At 38.7% G+C, this 19,013-nt stretch overlaps 5 protein-coding genes and 1 non-coding gene across 9 annotated transcripts; 3 read left to right on the top strand and 3 right to left on the bottom strand.

Moving 5' to 3' along the window:
• Positions 1-6,458: 6,458 nt before the first annotated feature.
• W09H1.1 lies at positions 6,459-12,168 on the bottom strand. Of its 4 annotated transcripts, none has more exons than NM_001404264.1 (8): positions 12,084-12,168; positions 9,509-9,627; positions 9,116-9,240; positions 7,569-7,954; positions 7,331-7,439; positions 7,167-7,279; positions 6,765-6,905; positions 6,459-6,716 (listed from the first exon to the last, which is right to left on the bottom strand). In NM_001404264.1, exons 1-8 carry the CDS (start codon positions 12,131-12,133, stop codon positions 6,623-6,625), a joined length of 1,137 nt encoding a protein of 378 aa, NP_001391081.1. In that variant the 5' UTR covers positions 12,134-12,168; the 3' UTR covers positions 6,459-6,622. The 4 variants fall into 4 exon arrangements, with proteins under 4 accessions (NP_001391081.1, NP_001022402.1, NP_001391082.1 ...); NM_001027231.4 differs by having other exon boundaries at positions 6,460-6,716; positions 9,065-9,243; NM_001404265.1 differs by having other exon boundaries at positions 6,460-6,716; positions 9,116-9,243; positions 12,084-12,164.
• Positions 12,169-13,208: 1,040 nt separating this feature from the next.
• mir-4933 lies at positions 13,209-13,318 on the bottom strand. Its single transcript, NR_051825.2, has one exon. It is a non-coding gene; the product is annotated as a pre-microRNA mir-4933 (primary transcript).
• An 812-nt stretch (positions 13,319-14,130) lies between these two features.
• Positions 14,131-16,517, top strand: W09H1.4 (DUF1902 domain-containing protein). Its single transcript, NM_064398.4, has 6 exons — positions 14,131-14,167; positions 14,209-14,460; positions 15,076-15,164; positions 15,671-15,743; positions 15,791-15,967; positions 16,299-16,517. The coding sequence occupies exons 4-6, from the start codon at positions 15,699-15,701 to the stop codon at positions 16,332-16,334; spliced, it is 258 nt and encodes an 85-aa protein (NP_496799.2). The 5' UTR covers positions 14,131-14,167; positions 14,209-14,460; positions 15,076-15,164; positions 15,671-15,698; the 3' UTR covers positions 16,335-16,517.
• his-73 (Histone H2A/H2B/H3 domain-containing protein) lies at positions 14,308-14,448 on the top strand (the record flags this gene model as incomplete). The annotated part of the gene is made up of 1 exon (NM_001381638.1): positions 14,308-14,448. The coding sequence occupies one exon, from the start codon at positions 14,308-14,310 to the stop codon at positions 14,446-14,448; it is 141 nt and encodes a 46-aa protein (NP_001366902.1).
• Positions 15,032-15,606, top strand: W09H1.3 (Transthyretin-like family protein; the record flags this gene model as incomplete). Its single annotated transcript, NM_064397.4, has 2 exons — positions 15,032-15,285; positions 15,538-15,606. The coding sequence occupies exons 1-2, from the start codon at positions 15,037-15,039 to the stop codon at positions 15,604-15,606; spliced, it is 318 nt and encodes a 105-aa protein (NP_496798.1). The 5' UTR covers positions 15,032-15,036.
• Positions 16,518-16,589: 72 nt separating the features above from the next.
• On the bottom strand, positions 16,590-17,917 carry mecr-1 (Enoyl-[acyl-carrier-protein] reductase, mitochondrial). The gene is made up of 4 exons (NM_064399.5): positions 17,787-17,917; positions 17,628-17,736; positions 17,352-17,572; positions 16,590-17,295 (listed from the first exon to the last, which is right to left on the bottom strand). The coding sequence occupies exons 1-4, from the start codon at positions 17,874-17,876 to the stop codon at positions 16,681-16,683; spliced, it is 1,035 nt and encodes a 344-aa protein (NP_496800.1). The 5' UTR covers positions 17,877-17,917; the 3' UTR covers positions 16,590-16,680.
• Positions 17,918-19,013: the final 1,096 nt, after the last annotated feature.

Genomic DNA, 19,013 nt, shown 5'->3' on the forward strand with positions numbered 1-19,013 from the left:
TTGGGTAAATATATGATTTACAGATTTCCAGATCATAAACGCTGAAATTTTCAGTCAATACAAGTAAATATTCTTCAAAAAAAAACAATAAAAATTGACCTGAAGATTTGTTGATTGTCACCATAAAGGGAGGCTATGGGAAATATTCTGTATCTGGATCAATACTAGAAAAAACGGGGTCGATATTAAAAATTTATAGTGCAGGCGGCAGATGGTGGGCTAAAATTTTTTAAATGTAGTTTTGGTTTGTTTTAATTTTTACGGTCTTTTTTTTAATGAGAAATGCATTTTTATGTTGAACCAAGTTTTTTTCGTACTATTTCGTACTATTTTTGAACCCTTTTTTGAATAAAAAATGCTACAATTTTTTCCGGCAAATCGGCAAATTGGCTAATTGCTGCAATTGAAATTTCCAGCAAACCGGCAAATTGCCAGTTTGCCGAATTTGCCGGAAAAGCTGCAATTACCGGAAATATTTGGAAAATTGTGGTTTTGCCCTTTTTTTTTTTGGAAATTTCAGAATTTCAATTTTAATAGACAAATGGCAAAATTGTACGCATCCTATTAATTTTCCTACATCTATTTTGAAAAATGAAAATCTCCGTCAAATCGGCAAACCGGCAAATTGCCGATTTGCTGAATTTACCAAAAAAACGACACGTGCCGAAAAATTTTGGCCAAATTGTTCGCATCCTATGAATCATCCTACATCTATTTTGAAAAGTAAGAAAATTCAATGAAAATATGTAAAGAAAACGTTAAATTTTTTTAAAGTACAGTTTTAAGTGTATCCGTCTTACAAAAATCCCTGTAAACATTTCCGGCAAACCTTATATCCGGCAAACCGGCTAAGTGCCGGAATTGAAAATTTCCGGCCAATCGGCTTGGCTTGACGATTTTAAGAACCCTAGCTTAATTTTCTGATTAACGGAGAATTTATGTGCCAAAAATGAATGTTTCATAGATTGTGTGCATCTAGAAGAATGAGCAAAATGAGCTCAAAGCTACATCTTAAAGACTGATTCTTAGAGCTTTATTTCGAAAATTGTTTACAAAATACTAAACACAAGTTAAAATTAGATACTTTACGCGGGTGTGCGGCAAATTTCAAAATTTGTCGAGCTCGGCAAACGGCGAATTCGGCAAATTCGGCAACCGGTAGATATTGATACGTGATCTTGTTATAGAGACTACATGCTACAGAGCGTTACTTTTTTCAAAAATAGTGAAAAAAAAACTTAAAAACTCAACTGCAACTTGAGTTTTCAAAATGGGAAGACAAGGAATACATGTAAAATCTAATGACAACGGACGCCGATTACTGTAAAAGATTCTAGAATGAGAAATTGGATCTCGGTTTGCCAATTAGCAAAGTACTAGTATTATTCCACCACCTTCCCGGCCGCCATCCACCTCCTCCTCCCCAACAACACCTCATCCATCGCTCCGCCGCCTCTAAACCAGTCCTCTTCTGTTCGGCATCAGCTAGCCAACGCCACCGCCGCCGCCAGCAACAGAAGGATCCTCTCGAAACGTATGCACGTAATAGCCTAGTGTCTCTGTTCTCTCTTTTCATTCATTCGATGAAGCTGACACACACACTCACAAAAAACGGGAGAAGAAGCTGTTGAGGTAGGTGAAGGAGTCGGGGGGGGGGGGGCTACGCAATCGGTGCGCTATCTAGCGAAAGAAGCGGTAGTTTTGAGGGAGAATTGGATGAAAAAAGAAAACGATGAGGAGGAAGAAGAATCAAGAAACTTGCAATTGATCACTGTAAGCAGGTGAGAAGATTTGGAAGGAAAAACGTTGTGGGATGATGGCAGATGTGAACAGTAATTAATTAGTTCAAGACATTTTAAATGTTGATTTATATAAGTTAGTTTTCGACAGAAATTCCATTCGGCAAATTTGCAAACTGCCGGTTTGCCGGTTTGCCGATTTGCCTTCTCCCATTGCCCGTTTTTCGCCTGTAATCCCCGAACGCGAATAGGCTCCTCCTTGGCGCCTTTACTATAGATGAAATACTGGTTTCAGAAGAGAAAGAATTTCACTACATCTAGGCTTCGTATCAGGTGTGGGCGGCAAACGATGTTTTCCGGCAAATCGGCAAATTGCCAGAATTAAAAACTTCTGGCAAATTTGCAGATCGCCGAAATGCCGATTTGCCGAATTTGCCGGAAAAACGGCAATAGCCGAAAATTTGCACATTTTTTAAAACAAATTGTAAATTCTTTGAAAATATCTAAAGAAAACGGGAAAAAAATTTCAAAAAGGTACAGTTCTAAGTGTTTTTGTCTTATAAAAAACCTCTAAACATTTCCGGCGAATCGGCAATTTTCGGCAGAAGCCTTGGAAGTTTAACTTTAAAATGAATACAAAATCATTTCGTCAAGTTTTTTAATTGAACTCAAAAAGTCACCGAAAATGTGCATGAACAGAAAAAAGTCTCCAATTCGAAAATGCCGTTTTACCGGTTTTTCTTCCCACTGAACTTTAGCGGAAGGGCGCACTTTCTCTATGCCAATTTTTTCGCTATTGTATTTACAATGTGGAGAGATTTTTTTAATTGTAGAATTGAAAACTTGAATTAAATTGATCTAATTGTGAGTTATCTAACAATTTTGCAAAAAAAAAATTTGAAAAGTCGAGTACTAGAAGTCTCAAGGTATTTTCTCTATTAATAATGCACCACACTACTTTACTTTGAAAAACTATATCTCGGTTAATTTTGAACATAGCAATACATAATTAATCACCAGAGGAGGCAAAAGTTCGGCAATTTTTTTTCTTTTGACAAATTTGGCCAATTACCGGTTTGCCGATTTGCCGGAAATCTCCACAATTTCCACTCAGGTTTTTTTTTCGGTAAAGTTTAGAGAAATTTTTTTAAAGGCGGAAACACTTAAAACTGTGCCTTTTTGAAACAATTTTTCCCCGTTTTTTCTAGATATCTTCATAGAATTTGCTTATTTTTCATAATAAATGCAGGATCATTAAAATTTCCAAAAAAAAATGTGCAAAGCCACAATTCCGGCAAATTCGGCAATTGCCATGTTTCCTGCAGGTTCGGCAAATTGGCAATTTGTCGGTTTGCCGATTTGCCGGAAACTTAAATTCCGGCAATTTTCTGATTTGCCGGAAAAAAATCGCTAGCCGCCCACCCTTGCGGTGCACTACTACATAACAGAGAAAATACGGTCTTTGAAATTCAGTTGGAAGATAAATATAAAATTTCAGTTCCATTTAAATTTTGAAAACAAAAGTTCAAAAACTTTCAATTTTCTAGCAGCACTACAATTTTCATAGAAATCCCGTTTTCCCCAATAGTAACTTTCCCCTAGAATGTTCAAACATCTTGTCCGTTGAGGCGATTAGAATAAAATGCAACAAAAAACTTCAGAAAATCATTGTTGTCCTAGCTAACTGTCATTGTCATTGCATACAACATCATCATCTTAACACGTTCACACCGTTCGTTCACCTTCCCTTCCGTTGTCATTCTCCCAGCGACTTCCCGGTGGGTTTTGGCGGCCAGTTAGCCGCCCGCCATTTGAATTAGCATTAGTTTTGTGTTTTCTTCTTCTTCTTCTACCGTCTGATTCTCTAGGACATTTGAAGTATACATCGAGACCTCCTGGAGGAAGAAAGTCATTTCATAATTGACCGTTCCAATGGTAGTTAGTTGCAATGTCTGGTGTCGCCAGACGGATAATTGAATAAACTATGAAGCATAGCGAATTGAAATGACTGACGGGAGTGAAAGGTGTTCTAGGAAGCATTAAAGCACAGTACGATTATGGTATGATGCCTGTGTTTTGTGTCTTCTAACACATATTGGTTGAGAGCCACAAAAATGCTCAGACACAAAGCTAAATTTTGAAAGTTTGTATCTCGAACAATTTAACTACTGGCAAATAGATTGTTATTTATTTCTCTATAGTTTTGCACATAGTTCAACACTTTTTGACAAATTTAACATTAAAAAGATAAGTGCTCCCAAATTGAGCTACGGGATAGTTGGAGCAAAATCAAGGAAGACTAATGTCTTGAGGACATGGTGCATCGATGTATATAGTGTGTGCACAAATGCAAGCTTAAAATAATTTTTGAAACTTAGATCTTACTTTAGATCTCGTGCAGGCAAAATGTTATAATCTTGACTTGACCGTAGGATTCTCGGCATTTGGCTCTAGCTTCTTACCCAAGTTTGGCCAAAAAGATATTAATTTGGATCAGAAGTTGTTGGCTAAGCTTGGGCGAAAGATGGGTAAGACTTTGGCAAAACTTGGTTTCAGGCGACATCAAAGTTTAACCCAAGTTTCACCCAACTCTTACCGAATTTTGGCCAAACTTTTCTTATTTCGTTTCAAACTTGGGCCGAAGTTTGGCAAGAGTTGAAACTTGGGTTAAACTCTGATGTAGCCTGAGCTAGAGCCAAATGACGAGTGTACTTTCGAATCAAAACAAATTTGAATTGTGATGATTTAATTCGGAAACGGCGTTGTTACATTATGTGTACTTGTGTCGGAATTGAAAAAAAGTAATTTTTCCACGTAGGCACATAAATTTACGCCTGCCTGCCTTCCTTCAAATAACCTGCGCAAGTCTGCTTCTTACATATGTTTATTACCGTTAAAGTACACACATCTTTTTACTCATTTCTCATAGTCAATTAAAGTTAAAAATTCTGCGTGGAACTAGTCGGGATGCCAATGCAGTTGGCTACTGTAGTTTGCGTTTCCCATTAAAAATAAATTTACATAATCTGGTTTCCCAGAAATTTTTAAACCAAACAAAAAAGTTGAAGAACCTTGAAGATGTTTCTAGCGTGTCTAGAATTGGGATATGAAGATGGAATAAAAGTTACTGTAAATATCGGTTTTCTTTTGTTTTATCAAAAAAGCTGTGGGTACTGTAGATAATTTTTTCACAATGCTTTGGTAGTTAAGAGAGTACATTTATCTATAGATATAGTTCACCAAAAACCAATTAAAAACTCAAAAAATCACAAATTGAAGCTGTGAAAATCAAAGAATAATTGACTGACGTGGAAAGCTAGTTAGCCCGCAAGATCGCAATATCGAAACAAAATCAAGCTGATAAGGATGGAAGATGCGAGAAAAAGAGAAGAAGAAGCATCTCGGGAAAAATGATACAAAAAGTGGCTAGGCGATCGGTTGCTGCTTCTTCTTCTTCTTCTTCTCCCCCATCCCTCCTCACGGCCGCCGCCTGCTGCAACTTCTCGGACTGCGCGGAACCGGTCTGCCCGCCTTCAAGACACGATGGCAATTGAATCCTGGATAGAGAGACATAGGCTAAGCTGATTTTTATTTCCCCCTTTTTCACTTCAACACACAACCGTTTGCCGTCGCGACACAATCACCGGAATTGATATATTCATGAGGATATTGTTCCGGAGAAGTTGAGGAAATGGGAGAATGAAGAACTGGATTCGGATGGAAAATTGTTTGAAAATTTGAATTTTCTCAAGTGTAAAGGGAAACCTCTAATTATACATCATGGAAGACTAGTTGCGGCAAAATTTGCCAAATTTGCCGTTTGCCGAACTCGGCAAATTTCAAAATTTTGAACTTGCCGAATTTGCCAAGCTCGGAAAAAATCGGCAAGTGCCGTTGTTCGGGCAAATTCTGCAAATTGGCAATTTCTCGCTTTGCCAATTTGCCGGAAATTTTGATTTTTGGCAAATTGCCAATTTGCCGATTTGCCGGAAATTTTTATTTTCGGCAGATTGCCGTTTGACGAACTGCAAATTTCACAAATTTGGACTTGCCGAATTTGCCGAACTCGGAGAAAGTCGGCAAGCGCCGTTGTTCAGGCAAATCCTGCAAATTGGCAATTTCTCGGTCTGCCAATTTGCCGGAAATTTTGACTTTTGGCAAATTCGCCGATTTGCCGTTTGCCCAACATCAATTTGCCGGAAGTTTTTAGAGGGATTTTTTACAATACGGAAACACTTAAAATTGTGCCGAAATTTTTCGTCACGTTTTTCTGGAAAATTAAGCAAATCGGCAATTTGCCGGTATGCCGATTTGCCGGAAGTTTTCAATTCCGATAAGTTGCCAAATTTACTGATTTTCCGGAAGTTTTCAATTCAGGCAATTTGCCGGTTTGCCGATTTGCCAAAAGTTTTCAATTTCGGCATCGTGTTTCTTCCATTTTTAATTGAAAAAATTCCACAGCGGATTAGTCAAAAATCGAACAAAAACCAGTTTTTCCGTTAATTTTGGCACTTTTTGCAAATTTGTCTAATTTGCCTATTTTGCCGAAATCGACAATTTTCAAAATTTGCCGCGCACCCCTGATATGGAGGAAGTTGCCAGATACTAGCTAATCCAACTCGCCCGGAAAACGTCAATCTCCTATCAAACGTGAGAAAACAGAGTTACATACATTATCTTATTTTCCCATGCCACAACTTATAATTATCAACTAGGAAAACAAAATCAAAAATTTATTTTTTAAGCAAAAATAGAATAGAAGTAGTTGAGTTGAAAATATCAGACGACGACGAACCGAATTGATTCCAAGAAAAAAATGAAATTTTACGATAACGACCAAAAAAACGAGTGCATAATCAGTGAATTTGGTGATAAGAAGAAGATTAAGTCCATGCTGATCTTTTGACATGGAACAGTGGAAGAGTATGAGTTGGGTCATACGCATTGGAGAGGTCAATTCCCAGATGTTGCTGATATCTGAAACGGAATTCACTCTATTTGTAGAGGATGTTTGTTTTTTTTTACCTCATCAATTTTCTTTGCATAAAGTCCGAAATGTTCACCGGTGGTCGCATCGTACCCATAGCTGTGCGAACTTTTGCCACAGCTGCCTGACGTGGAATCTGCTCCTTGCTCATGAGATATGCCGAGGCGAATGCTGGGGCGCTGAAATTTTTGCAAGTTGCCAAAGTTTAGCAGAAAGTTGGCAAACTTTGGCAGAAAGTTGCCAGTTGCCAAAGTTTGCCAGGAATTTTTCAAATTTTGGTAGAAAATTTCCAAAGTTTAGTAGGAAGTTGTTCAAGTTTGACAGAAAGTTTTTAAATTTTGATAGGAAGTTGCCAAAATTTGGCAGAAAGTTGCCGAACTGTGCCAGGAATTTCCAAAGTTTGGCAGAAAGTTTCCTAAGTTTTACAAAAAATTACAAACCGATTTCTGCCCCTTGTACTGCAAACTAGCACATTTCGCTTTGCACGACGAGCACGTTGCACCAAATCGAGAAATCCGTCGAACATATCATTCAACTTTGTGTCTTCAGTAAGCTGAAACCATTTAGAACATTATAAAACAACCTTATTATTCAAATTCTGTACCATCATGCATCTCTGCTCAGTTTCCGGCAAGCTATATGAGAGGTAGTAGCGGAAGTGACTGCTCGAACGGTTGCAAAAGCATGGACATTCGAAGCCACGGTTTTGGCGTCTGGAACTAGAAACTGGAATAAGCGTGCCTGCCTGCCTAGAATATTTTTTTGCAAGCTTATGTTTTTCTGACAAATACACAGAGCTCACAATTTTCAAAAACAAACTTCGATAATTACGGCTTACTCACCTAGCCTCCTGCACGTGATCCGCTGTCTCATCAGCAATTTCACAAATAAACTCAATATTTAGTCTGCACATTAGGGAATTATTGTTGACTGCATCAATCGCTGACGCGAACACAACATCGTCAATTTGCCAGACTACTTCATCAATGTAAAGGGATCGGAATGGATTGGTAACCGACGCTTTGACAGGTGTCGTTGGAACCTTCGCCGTCTTGACTCTCTCGAACACATCTTCGGATCCTTCCGAGAACGGTGGGGATTTTGGAGAGAGTCCAGTGCCTGGATAGTCATTGTCAGAGTCGAAAATCTCCACATTTGAAAGAGAAACCGGAGTTCGTGGGGTCTCTGTTACATCACATTCGTCCGATAGAATCGAGAATGTGTCTTGCTGAAAATAGAGAAAATCATGATAATTTTTAATTTATGAAGGGTTAAGTTTGGTGCAATACGACAGGAGGTTAACCAAATTAGTGCGAAATCAGTTTGTTAATTCTGGGTTTTTTGGGACCTAGACGGCCTAGAACCTACCTAGAAGTACCTATAGGTGCCTAGAAAGCTTAGTAAAGTTGTCTACCGTAAACTTATCAGTTGGAGCAGTTTTTTTCTAAAAACCGTTTACCCTTAAGCTTTGATCTCGCTAGTAGAGTATCAGTAGAGTATTTTTGCAGTGATGCACCGATGCGCCTACCTACTGCCTAGTTTCAAAATGATCAGAATCAGGTAGGTAACTTATACGTCAGGGGTGGGCGACAAACAATTTTTCCGGCAAATCGGCAAATTGCCGGAATTGAAAATTTCCGGCAAATTGTGGTTTTACATTAATTTTTTTTGAAATTTCAGAATTTCAAATGACAAAATTGAACGCACCCTATGACTGTTCCGACATCTATTTTGAAAAGTAAGCAAACTTTATGAACATATGTAGAAAAAACGGAAAAAATTCAAAAAGACACAGCTTTAAGTGTTTCCGTCTTATAAAAAATCCCTATAAGCATTTCCGGCAAATTGATATCCGGAAAACGGCAAACCGGCAAATTGCCGGAATTGAAAATTTCCGACAAATCTGCAAACCGGCAAATTGCCGGAATTGAAAATTTCCGGCAAATCGGCAAACCGGTTGGGCAAAAGTTGGGCAACACAGACCCTCCTAGACTCAACTTTCTACATATGTATGTATATATATATATACCCTCCAACTATTAACCTTTAGTATTTTTCAGCTGTCTTGCAATTTCACACGAATTCTACATTAATAGATTCTGCTAAATGTGTGGTTTGTGTCTAGTTCTTTGATCTTGCTGATTATATAGCATAATCCCATGAAGAAGGGGGATTTGATCTTAAATTTCGGATCAAAACTATGATTTTTCCAGAAAAATTTCCCAGAAAAATTTCCCAGAAAAAGTGTTAAAAATAGCCACAATAGTACGCGGAAATGGAAAAGAAAAAAAATCGAAAGTTGTGTTAGGAAAAGAGCATGCAAAAAAGGAGTGCTCACAACGGAATGGCAGAATCCCGGCCAACGACTGGCCGACTTTGATTGGCGCACCTTGGCGGGTGCCACTTTGATCAGTCTTCCAGAACTGACGACGGTCTCCGTTGACACTGTCGATGCGATTGAGATGACCGACGAGGATCGGGATGCTGTCAGTGATGGAGTTGGTGTCGGGGAGTCTGCTAATTTGGGAAAAAAAAATTATATAACAGTCTGAGAGGCTTATATTTTGAATTTTGGTCAATTTCGAACGCTCCAATGAACCGTGAGAATTTGTAGAAAGTTTACAAGAACTTATGAAAGAAAAAACCTAAAGTTTTTTTGTTAAAGTGTATTTAGGATTTTTCTAATATAAAAGTACTCTGGGGCAGTTTTCAAGCTCATTTTTTCCGGATGTCTTCAGGTAAAATGAAATTTTTATTTCAAAACCAATCACGCATTACTCACCAACAGTATCCGCATTCTTGCATAGAATTCGATTGAAAGTGTTGTTTTTGTTAATCAGCGAATGAATCTGCTTACTATCAAGCCCTGGTGTACTTCCGGCTCTTGCACGAACAGTCAACCTGAAAAGGAGCAAAAGTTAAATAAACGGTCAAGACGATTTTCCCGGCAAATCGACAAATTGCCGGAATTGAAATTTCCGGAAAATCGGCAAATCGGCAAGGAGGAAAATTGCCGGAATTCCAAATTTCCTGCAAATCCACAAACCGGAAAATTGGTGATTGCCGATTTTGCCGAAAAACAGCAATTGTAGAACATTTTGGTTTTACACATTTTTTTTTTGGAAATTTCAGAATTTTAATTTTGATTTGCAAAATTGTCCTATAAATGTTTCTACATCTATTTTTAAAAATAAACAAATTCTATGAAAATATCTAAAGAAAACGGGAAAAAAACTTTAAAAAAGCACAGTTTTAAGTGTTTCCGTCTTATGAAAAAATCCCTCTAAACATTTCCGGCAAATCGGCAAACCGGCAATTTTCCGAAACTGAAAACTTCCGGCAAATCGGCAAACCGGCAAATAGCCGGAATTGAAAGTTTCTGGCAAATCGACAAATCGGCATCTTGCCGAAAATGAAAAACTAAGGCAAAACGGCAAATTACTGGATTTAAAAATTTCCGGCAAAACGGCAAATTGCCTGAATTGAAAATTGCCGGTAAAACGGCAAATTGTCTGAATTGAAAATTTCCGGCAAATCGGCAAATTGCCGGAATTGAAAATTTCCGGCAAACCGGCAATCCGGCAAATCGGCAAATTGCCGGAATTGAAAATTTCCATTCTCAGTTCTTTGTGCCGTTTTTCCAGAGACCAGACTCCCCATTTTTATGGATTGGAACTTAATAATTGTTTACATTGATTTCTGAAAATCGCCAAGTTTTCTTGAAAACAAACCCCCTAGTTGATGTATTAAATCGGGAAAACATGTTTTGTAAGTTTGGCCAAAAAAGAAGAAAGTTGCCGAGATATTTTGAAACATAACGGCATTTGAGATAATATACTTACACACTAGGTTACATACTTTTCTGCAGAAAAATTTGTACTGAGTTATATTTTCAAAAAAAAAAAACGAGTTAGGTGTATAATACGTAGTAGGTAGGTAGGCATCGTAGTGAGATATAATTTAATTGCCAAATTTACTTTATAAGTACTTTTTATGCTCTAATATTAAGACCAATAGAAATGTGTGGCTTTTTGTTGTGCGCTATATTTTGCACTCCAATATTCATCTGCCTTGGTTTGAGTTTTTTGGACTTTTATAAGTACTTTGATGTCTAAAAATATAAGTTTTGCACCAAAGCTAGCCCCGCCCATTTATTGGCTCTTTTTATTTTTCTGTATTGCCTGGTGAAAACTAGAAAAGAATTTTTTGTTAATTTCTGAAAATGAAAAACCAAAAAGTAAGCTAAAAACAAAAAGTTATTTTTGGGTTCATTAGAAGCGTTCTCTACTGGGAATAATATAGCTTTCTGGTCACCAAAATGTGACTAATATTGGCTATTTTTGGGAATTAATTAGGGGAATGACAATGTGATAATTATTCACAAAGTGCAAGCTGAAATTGAGAGAGAAAGGTGGTTTTGGGTTCCGCAAAACGTTGAGTTGAGGTGGCCGAGTTTTTTTTTCTGTTTTTTCTCGGCCATTTGGAAAATGCCGCCAAAATGTATTTTTGGCTCTAAGAATTTTTGCACATTTAGGCCACCATAAAAGAACAGCTCAAATTTCTTAGGGTTACGGTGCCTGAAAAATGTCTCTCGTGCCAAGACCCACCGCCTCAATTTGGCATGAGAAATCGAACTTTCTCGCGGCAAAATTTTTTTTTCAATCTCAAAAAATCTCACAATTAAAATTCTTGACTGGATTTCACACGAATTTGAAGCAGAAAATTTTTTTTTTCAACTTCAAAAATGAAAGGAAAAAATTCCCGTTTTTTTCGGATTGAAAATATGATTTCCATAAACTTTTAGTTAGCGAGAAGTTGGAACCGGCAAACCGGCTAATTGCCGAATTTGAAAATTTCCGGCAAATCGGCAAACCGGTGACTTGCCGATTTGCCGAATTTGCCGGAAAAAAACGACAATTGCCGGAAATCTTAGGGATTTTCTCAGAATTTCGAATTCAATCGGCAAAAATGTACGCATCCTATGAATGTTCCAACATCTTTTTCGAAAATAAGCAACTTCTATGAAAATATCTAAAGAAAATTTCCGGCAAATCGGCAAATTACCGGAATCGAAAATTTCCGGCAAATCGGGAAACCGGCAAGTTGCCAACTTGTGGCACAATATTATAGAAAAATAATATTAAAATACTTGGCAGTTGTTCAGTAAAATTATAGACAATTAGGTTGTGAGCAGCTAAAATCGGGCAGTAAGGTGAAAACGTTACCACTTTTTTTTTTGAAATATTGAGTTTTGTACAAGATCACAGTTTTGTAAAAGAGACACAGTTTTGTAAAAGAGACACAGAATACAATTTAATTTAAGAAATAAGATTTTCGAAATCCCACTGCCAACTTACGGTTTCGCATTCGGAGATTGATATGTGGCCGACTTGGAGCTTCCTTTCATATTTTGTACAATCAGCTTTATTATAGGTTCTGAAAAATAAACTTCTATATAGAAGAAGATGATGATGAAGCCAAACGGAATCAGTGAAAAACGGAAAACAGAGACAAAAAGTAGAAGAAACGGAGTAGCAGTTGCACTCGGCTCCACCCAAAATTTTCGAGAGCCTTCCCTTTCGGAATCTGAAAGCCGTGTCGCTAGTGGCAACGGTGGGGAAATAGAGCTCCACAACTTTTTTCTCTCCTCCACTATAACACCACAAAACTCTTTGTGTTGATTATATATGTGAGGTGATTGTGGGTGGAGAAGAAGAGGAGAGTGTGAATTCACAGAGTGAGGCACAAGGAGTATGCCGTCAAGTGAGAGGGGGAATGAGTTTGAGTTTTTAGCTGGAAATATGCTGGTTTTAGGTAATCTGGGGAACTGAGGAGTCGTCTTAAAATGTAGATTATCCAATAAATATCCCAACCATGAAAATTCTCAAAAAGTGCTTCACAAGAAATATACTTGCTATGGAGTATGGCTGTGGCATCAACGTTTTTGGTGAACTTGTACGGCAGATGTACAAGAAAATGGTTAACAAAGTGAATTGGCAAGTTACCTAACGAATTCTGCCTTTTTCTGAAATTTTCCAATTTATCAGAAAGGGTTAAAGGTGTTTTACAGGGCTCGTGGTGGTCCAAGGTACCCGTGGCCCAATCAACAAAAGTTTCTTATTGACCAACTTTGGAATCGTGGATCTCAAATAATACTTATACTTAGATACTTAGATACTTAGACGATCCGTTCTTCAGGAATTCGTGGTATTCCTGCGGATCACAGCAAGCCATTCTTTTCGGTCCTTGGCTATAATGGACCACTCAGGCAAACGAAACCTAATCTGGCCAGAACTAGAGACCTGGCCAGATCGGTAGGCAATCTGGCCAGAACAACCCAATCTGGCTAGATCTGGCCAGAATTGGTGGCAGCGACCCAACCTGGCTAGATCTGGCCAGAATTGGTGGCAGCGACCCAACCTGGCTAGATCTGGCCAGAATTGGTGGCAGCGACCCAACCTGGCTAGATCTGGCCAGAATTGGTGGCAGCGTCCCAACCTGGCTAGATCTGGCCAGAATTGGTGGCAGCGACCCAACCTGGCTAGATCTGGCCAGAATAGGTCACTGCCACCGATTCTGGCAAGCTCACGAGGCAATCTGGCCAGATCGTGTGAACGCAAATGCGCTCCAATGTTAATCGAGATTATTCGAAAAATATCTTTTGTGTGCTGCGCGCGTTTCTTGTACATATGTCTGTTTTCCGTCATTTTTTCCGTCATTTTTTCCAACATAAATCGATTAATCATTGAAATAAAGAAAGGGGTAATTATTACAAGGCATTTTAGAAATCTTATGCGCATCTCTTCAAGATTTCACAAACATCTCCCTAAATTTCACGAACATCACGAAATATTCACATTTATCTTTCACGTCTTTCAAGATTTCTAATAGATCTCTTCAGATCTAAGGATTTCGAATGGTTTTTCCCAGATTTTTCCCGGCTCCGAAGATTTTGAACTTTTGTCAAGATTTCTAATATGCCTTGTAATAATCAATTTCGCTCTCAAGATCACGTCATATTTCACTGAGCATATAAAAACCTGATTGAAAATTTCACGTTTGATTATGTTCTTATTTACCGTGATCGTTATCGTTGAAATAAAGTTAGAGATGTAAAAAGCGACGTGTTTTACAACGTGTCGCTCCTCTTTTTCCGAAAAACTATTCATTTCAATAAATTTTTAAAAAGGTGGAACGCCACGTTGCAAAGTACGTAGACTTTTTTTGTTGCTCTCACTGTATTTCAATGATACGGCACATTTTACTATAATTCGTACATTCTTCATTTCTATTCACGAACTGAATATTAATTTTAGAAATTAGCAGATGGTTCCGCACCAGCGCACAACAGTTCGTTCAATTATGAACCAACTGGAAAAACAACTTCAGGCTGGCAGCAGAAGAAACGCGGCACCAGAAGAAACGAATCCCAGCTGTACAGGTGAAAACAGTGAATTTTCAACAACAAAAAACAGTTTACAGACTTTGAATCTTCTCATCCGCAGAGCACCATTCCAGCGCCTTGTTCGTGAGATTGCTCAGGATTTCAAGACCGATCTTCGATTCCAATCTTCCGCTGTTATGGCTCTTCAGGAGGCTGCCGAGGCTTACCTTGTCGGACTCCTCGAGGACACCAACTTGTGTGCCATCCACGCTAAGCGAGTCACCATCATGCCAAAGGATATCCAATTGGCCAGACGTATCCGAGGAGAGCGCGCTTAAATACCTTTTTTGGTAGTTGAGCAAGCTTAATCTCAAAACTTTACCGAACCCAACAACCCTCTTTAGGGCCACAAATGCATAAATCCAGTCCTTGTGTAAAATAAAAATTGTTTTCTTTGTTTTTTGTATCATTTTGAAGGCCCGGAGAACCGAACCATCAAATTTTGGCATATATTTATTATATTTTGAAAGCGTTGCCACCCATCTGGCTCGCCGCATACCCAATCTGACCAGACGCCCTCCCAATCTGGCCAAATACACACCTAATCTAGCGAGACGCACACCCAATCTAGCCAGACGCACCCCTAATCTAGCCAGACGCACACCTAATCTAGCCAGCCGCACACCTAATCTAGCCAGACGCACACCTAATCTAGCCAGACGCACACCTAATCTAGCCAGACGCACACCAAATCTAGCCAGACGCACACCCAATCTAGCCAAAACCTACTAATCTGGCCAGAAATAAACCCAATATAGCTAGCGAAAACCCCGATCTTGCCTGGTTGATCCAGAACGGGTTGTTCGTGGTGCCAGATTGGGTTTTTTCCTGGCTAGACTCGGTTTCGTTTGCCTGAGCAGGGGGTGATGACTTCTCCGTCTGCGTCACGAGAGCTGGAATTAAAGGGACGAGTACGAGAGGTGCTTCCCAGTGGTGAACTCCGCTTGGAACATGAGCCAATTATGAAGATTCCGTTCCTTCCAAAGCGAAAGAATGTCGATACGGGCCTTCTGAATCTGCGGCTGGCCGGTGTAGAGCTCTCTCAATCTGGACAGCAATTTTTGGCGAAGGATTTGAGGCACACCAATAAGCCCGTCACTTTTACCGTTATTAAGGTATTTTTAATTTATAAAACGATAATTTTTGAACTAAAATCCTCATAATTTTCAACAGGTCGCTTTCAAAATTTTTATGTTTGATCTACCATTTACAACGCTCCAAATTTTTTGTTTTTTTTTTTAATTTTTTTGCGGCGCGACCTTTTCGATTTGCGGGAAATTATAATATTCTGCACATCCTAATAAAATCAGTATTCATTTCTCAATTTTTTTATTCGCGAAGACAATGTTAATGTGTTTTTTTTTCAGAATGACTGCCATCGAAAAATTTCACCACTTCCGGTGATCGATCTGCTTTCCGCTCGCCCACCAATCTAGCTATTGTCCGTCAAATCAGCTGCGGCTCGATCCCCGGCCCGGATTGTGATCTATCCGCAATTGGAGATCCGTCTCGAAAAATTCACCGCAAAATGACATGGTGGATTGCGACCGGGATCCCCGGATGGTTCAAGGATGTGAGTATAAAATTCTGTAAGGATATTCTAGTTTATTTTTTTTACAGGAGATCATGCCACGTGCGATGGAACTGGCAAAAGTCAAATCGTATACTGCTCACTACGATAATCACGGAGTCTTCCTCGATACCTTCTCGATGACAACAGATCTTATCGAGGACGAGAAAAAGATCAAGGATCGCATCATCGACTCTATCAGAGCTCAGGTGCCATCTTATATGCCTGTAAGACTTGTTTTTTTTACAAAATGTTTCAGAAAAATAGAGTGAAGCTTAGGGCTGTCATGGGGGACGAAGGGGGACGTCCCCCTCGATTTTTGAGCTTTTTCCGGCGTCCCTTTTGTAGAAAGCTGAAGCACCACTATCAAATCGAAGCAACATTCATCAGATTAATCCAATTTCATGTTGGGGCTCCAGTTTACTACAAAAGGGACGGCGGAAAAAGCTCTCAAAATTGAGGAGGACGTTCCCCTTCGTCCCCTTTAACAACCCTAGTGAAACTTGAAAAGAATTTGAGTCCTCATTTTTCATTTCAAAATGTTCGATATTTTTTCAGATGATCAAATTGGTGGTCAGCAAAGCGTCTATCTAATTCTTGGAACCCCCCCGTGCTGCTGATAATGACTTTGACTTTTCTTTCAAATTACCTCTCCTACTATTCCCCTTTTTTCTGAAAGATTTTCACATCCCGAATTTAAATTAAATCCCTTACTTTCATCCATCAGTTCAGTTTATTGTCAGTTCACGTTCTTATTTCATAAATTTTGTAATTGAGTATAATCTGAAAAATGGCGCAATTGCATCTCGGCCATCACAATTTTCAGAAACACGCCATTGAGGACCTATTCGGGCAAAAAACTGTTTTTATTTGGAAAAAAAGCATGATCAATCTTCACATCACATTAAATTGTAGCAATGATACCCGATTACGGAGCGAGTTATTCCAAAACGAAGAATTGCTTCTTGTCGAATTTGCTCAGCGCAGTATCGAGAGCTTTTGCATGATCTTCCAATCGATTCTTCACAATCTCCTGCTTCTTGATCTCTCCACTCTTCATCCAACCGGCAAGCTCCTGGTACATCTCATGCCGCTTTTCCGGGGATTTCTGAATATCGTACCATCTTGACATCCAGAATCCGCGAAGCGAGATATCCTTGAAGATCAGTGGCCCGGTTGGACAATCGACAGGCTGCTTGCTCATTCCACCGTAGGTCACCATACATCCTCCGTGGTCCAGGAGACTCGCCAAAAACAGGGAGCTTCTGCCTCCAACGCAGTTTAATGCTAACTTGACTCCTGGGAATTTCTTCTTTCGACTATACAACTCTTCCTGTGTGATAACTTCGTCGGCGCCCAAATCTTTCAGCTCTTTCACCAATTCTTCCAGATTATCGCGACTTCTCACAACATTCACAGTTTTGATGCCAAGGATCCGGCAAATTTGAATAACGTGCTTCCCGACAGCCGAATTGGCTCCGTTTTGAGCCACTGTGTCTCCTTTTTTCAGGTCGATAAAGTCTTTAAGCATACGATAAGCTGTGGGAGGATTCACCTGTAAAAAAAACAAATTCTGATTATTCCACTGCTCCCTAGCTTTATAGATCATACCTGGAATGTTGCAGCATACTCCATGGAAAGAGTATTATCAATCGGAAAAAGATCATTTTCCTGGTGGAGCCCGAGCTCTCTCCATGTTCCTAGGCCAGATCTGTCGGGAATTACATGGTCTCCAACTTTAATCGAGCTCACATTGGATCCAACACTAATCACTTTCCCAAATCCTTCATTTCCACCAACCGCCGGTAAAGCTGGCTTCACAGGGTACACACCTGAAATATACTTCAAATAATTATTTTTTCAGATTTTGGAGCTATAAAAACCTACCTTGAATCTGATTCAAGTCTGCCGGGTTGATTGGAGCTGCTATCCATTGAACCAGGACCTGATCCGCAGACGGCTTGTCCGCAATTGTGACAGTTTTCAATTGTATTGCCTGAAATTAAATGCAAATAAAATTAAAAGCAAATTCGCGTTTTCTCTCACCTCGGGAGGGTTTCTATATCCTTCATAGACTAGTTGTCTTGTCGAGGCAGCTCTCTGGAGCGCAGATCGTAGACTGAGAACTTTTAACATCCGGAATTCGCACAGTTTACACAGATTTTCTTATTTTTTAATAGAAAATATAGAAATAAACGGTTGTAGATTTACGATAAACAACACGCGTAGGCGTTATTTTGGAGTATCGTTGTCTATTTTTTTCTGCGTCTCTTGTTTACCACACACTCTTTTTTTTTTTTCAAAACAACGATTTTCGCGATTTTTTCGCAATTTTTCCCAAATTTTTCCAATTTTCATCCGCTTTTCAAGTTTTTTTCAACTTCCTTGACTGAAAAAAAACTGTTTTTCATCGATTTTTTACTCATTTGTTAGGTTTTCGTCGTGTTTTTTTTCGATAATTGCCCGATTTTTGTCCCACGGCGCTTTTTCTAATCAATTTCCTCCCATTATTTTTGTGAAAGATGCCAAGTAAAAACCTAAAAAGACAAATCTTTCCTTTTGTCGATATTGTTAAACAGTTGCAAGGTTGAAACGAAAGCGAAGACGACCTTCACGGGACTTTTTTCATTTTCCCTGTTGAAAACGGATCATTTTCAGTCTTTCCCGAACAAAAATCGGCAAAATGTGATAATTTCGAGATGTTAAGGACAGAAAATTGCTCAAAATTACTTTAAAATCAGATTTCTCGCGATTTTTTCGCTCATTTTTTGCAGTTTTAGACTGGAAAAATCGTACATTTTACATAGTTTTGTGCTTTTTGCACATTTTCGGCAATTTTTTCCTATAGTTTCAATTTTGAGTCGATTTTCCGCTATTTTTCATGCGAAAATTTCACTTTTCTTGCCCGAAAAATTCAAATTTAGCGGGATTTTTCGAAATAAAATATCGAAAACCCACTAAATTTTTGCTTTAAAACATGCCGATTGGGTCACAATAACCGAATATCATGATAAAAAATTCAAAAAAAATTTTCTAGATTTTATATGATTTTTTGAAAATTGGAAAAATCTCAGTTTTTCCCCTAATTCCTATTTGAATTACCGCCAATTGGATTTGTTCGATGGAGCGCGCTTGCATTATTTTATTTATTGTTATTTTTCTTATTTTTCACTGATTCTCCATGTTTTCAGTGTATTTTTATTTGAAATTTGATGAAAAAGTCAAGATAAATGCAAATTTTTGATTAAAAAGCTAATTTACAAGCATAAATCT

Source organism: Caenorhabditis elegans, chromosome II (assembly GCF_000002985.6).
Source record: "Caenorhabditis elegans chromosome II".
In the NCBI taxonomy this organism is placed as follows: Eukaryota; Metazoa; Nematoda; class Chromadorea; order Rhabditida; family Rhabditidae; genus Caenorhabditis; species Caenorhabditis elegans.

Bases quoted from the DNA above. Each gene is read 5' to 3' on its own strand.
- W09H1.1 (NM_001027231.4), bottom strand. From the start codon at position 12,133: ATGAAAGGAAGCTCCAAGTCGGCCACATATCAATCTCCGAATGCGAAA. The intron at 6,906-7,166 runs GTTTGTAATTTT...CAAAAATTTCAG, and splicing joins AGTACAAGGGGCAGAAATCG to CGCCCCAGCATTCGCCTCGG. The intron at 6,717-6,764 runs GTAAAAAAAAAC...ATTCCGTTTCAG, and splicing joins ATGCAAAGAAAATTGATGAG to ATATCAGCAACATCTGGGAA.
- W09H1.4 (NM_064398.4), top strand. From the start codon at position 15,699: ATGACATGGTGGATTGCGACCGGGATCCCCGGATGGTTCAAGGAT. The intron at 15,744-15,790 runs GTGAGTATAAAA...TTTTTTTTACAG, and splicing joins TCCCCGGATGGTTCAAGGAT to GAGATCATGCCACGTGCGAT. The intron at 15,968-16,298 runs GTAAGACTTGTT...ATATTTTTTCAG, and splicing joins AGGTGCCATCTTATATGCCT to ATGATCAAATTGGTGGTCAG.
- mecr-1 (NM_064399.5), bottom strand. From the start codon at position 17,876: ATGTTAAAAGTTCTCAGTCTACGATCTGCGCTCCAGAGAGCTGCCTCG. The intron at 17,737-17,786 runs GTGAGAGAAAAC...ATTTAATTTCAG, and splicing joins GATATAGAAACCCTCCCGAG to GCAATACAATTGAAAACTGT. The intron at 17,296-17,351 runs GTATGATCTATA...TTTTTTTTACAG, and splicing joins AGTATGCTGCAACATTCCAG to GTGAATCCTCCCACAGCTTA.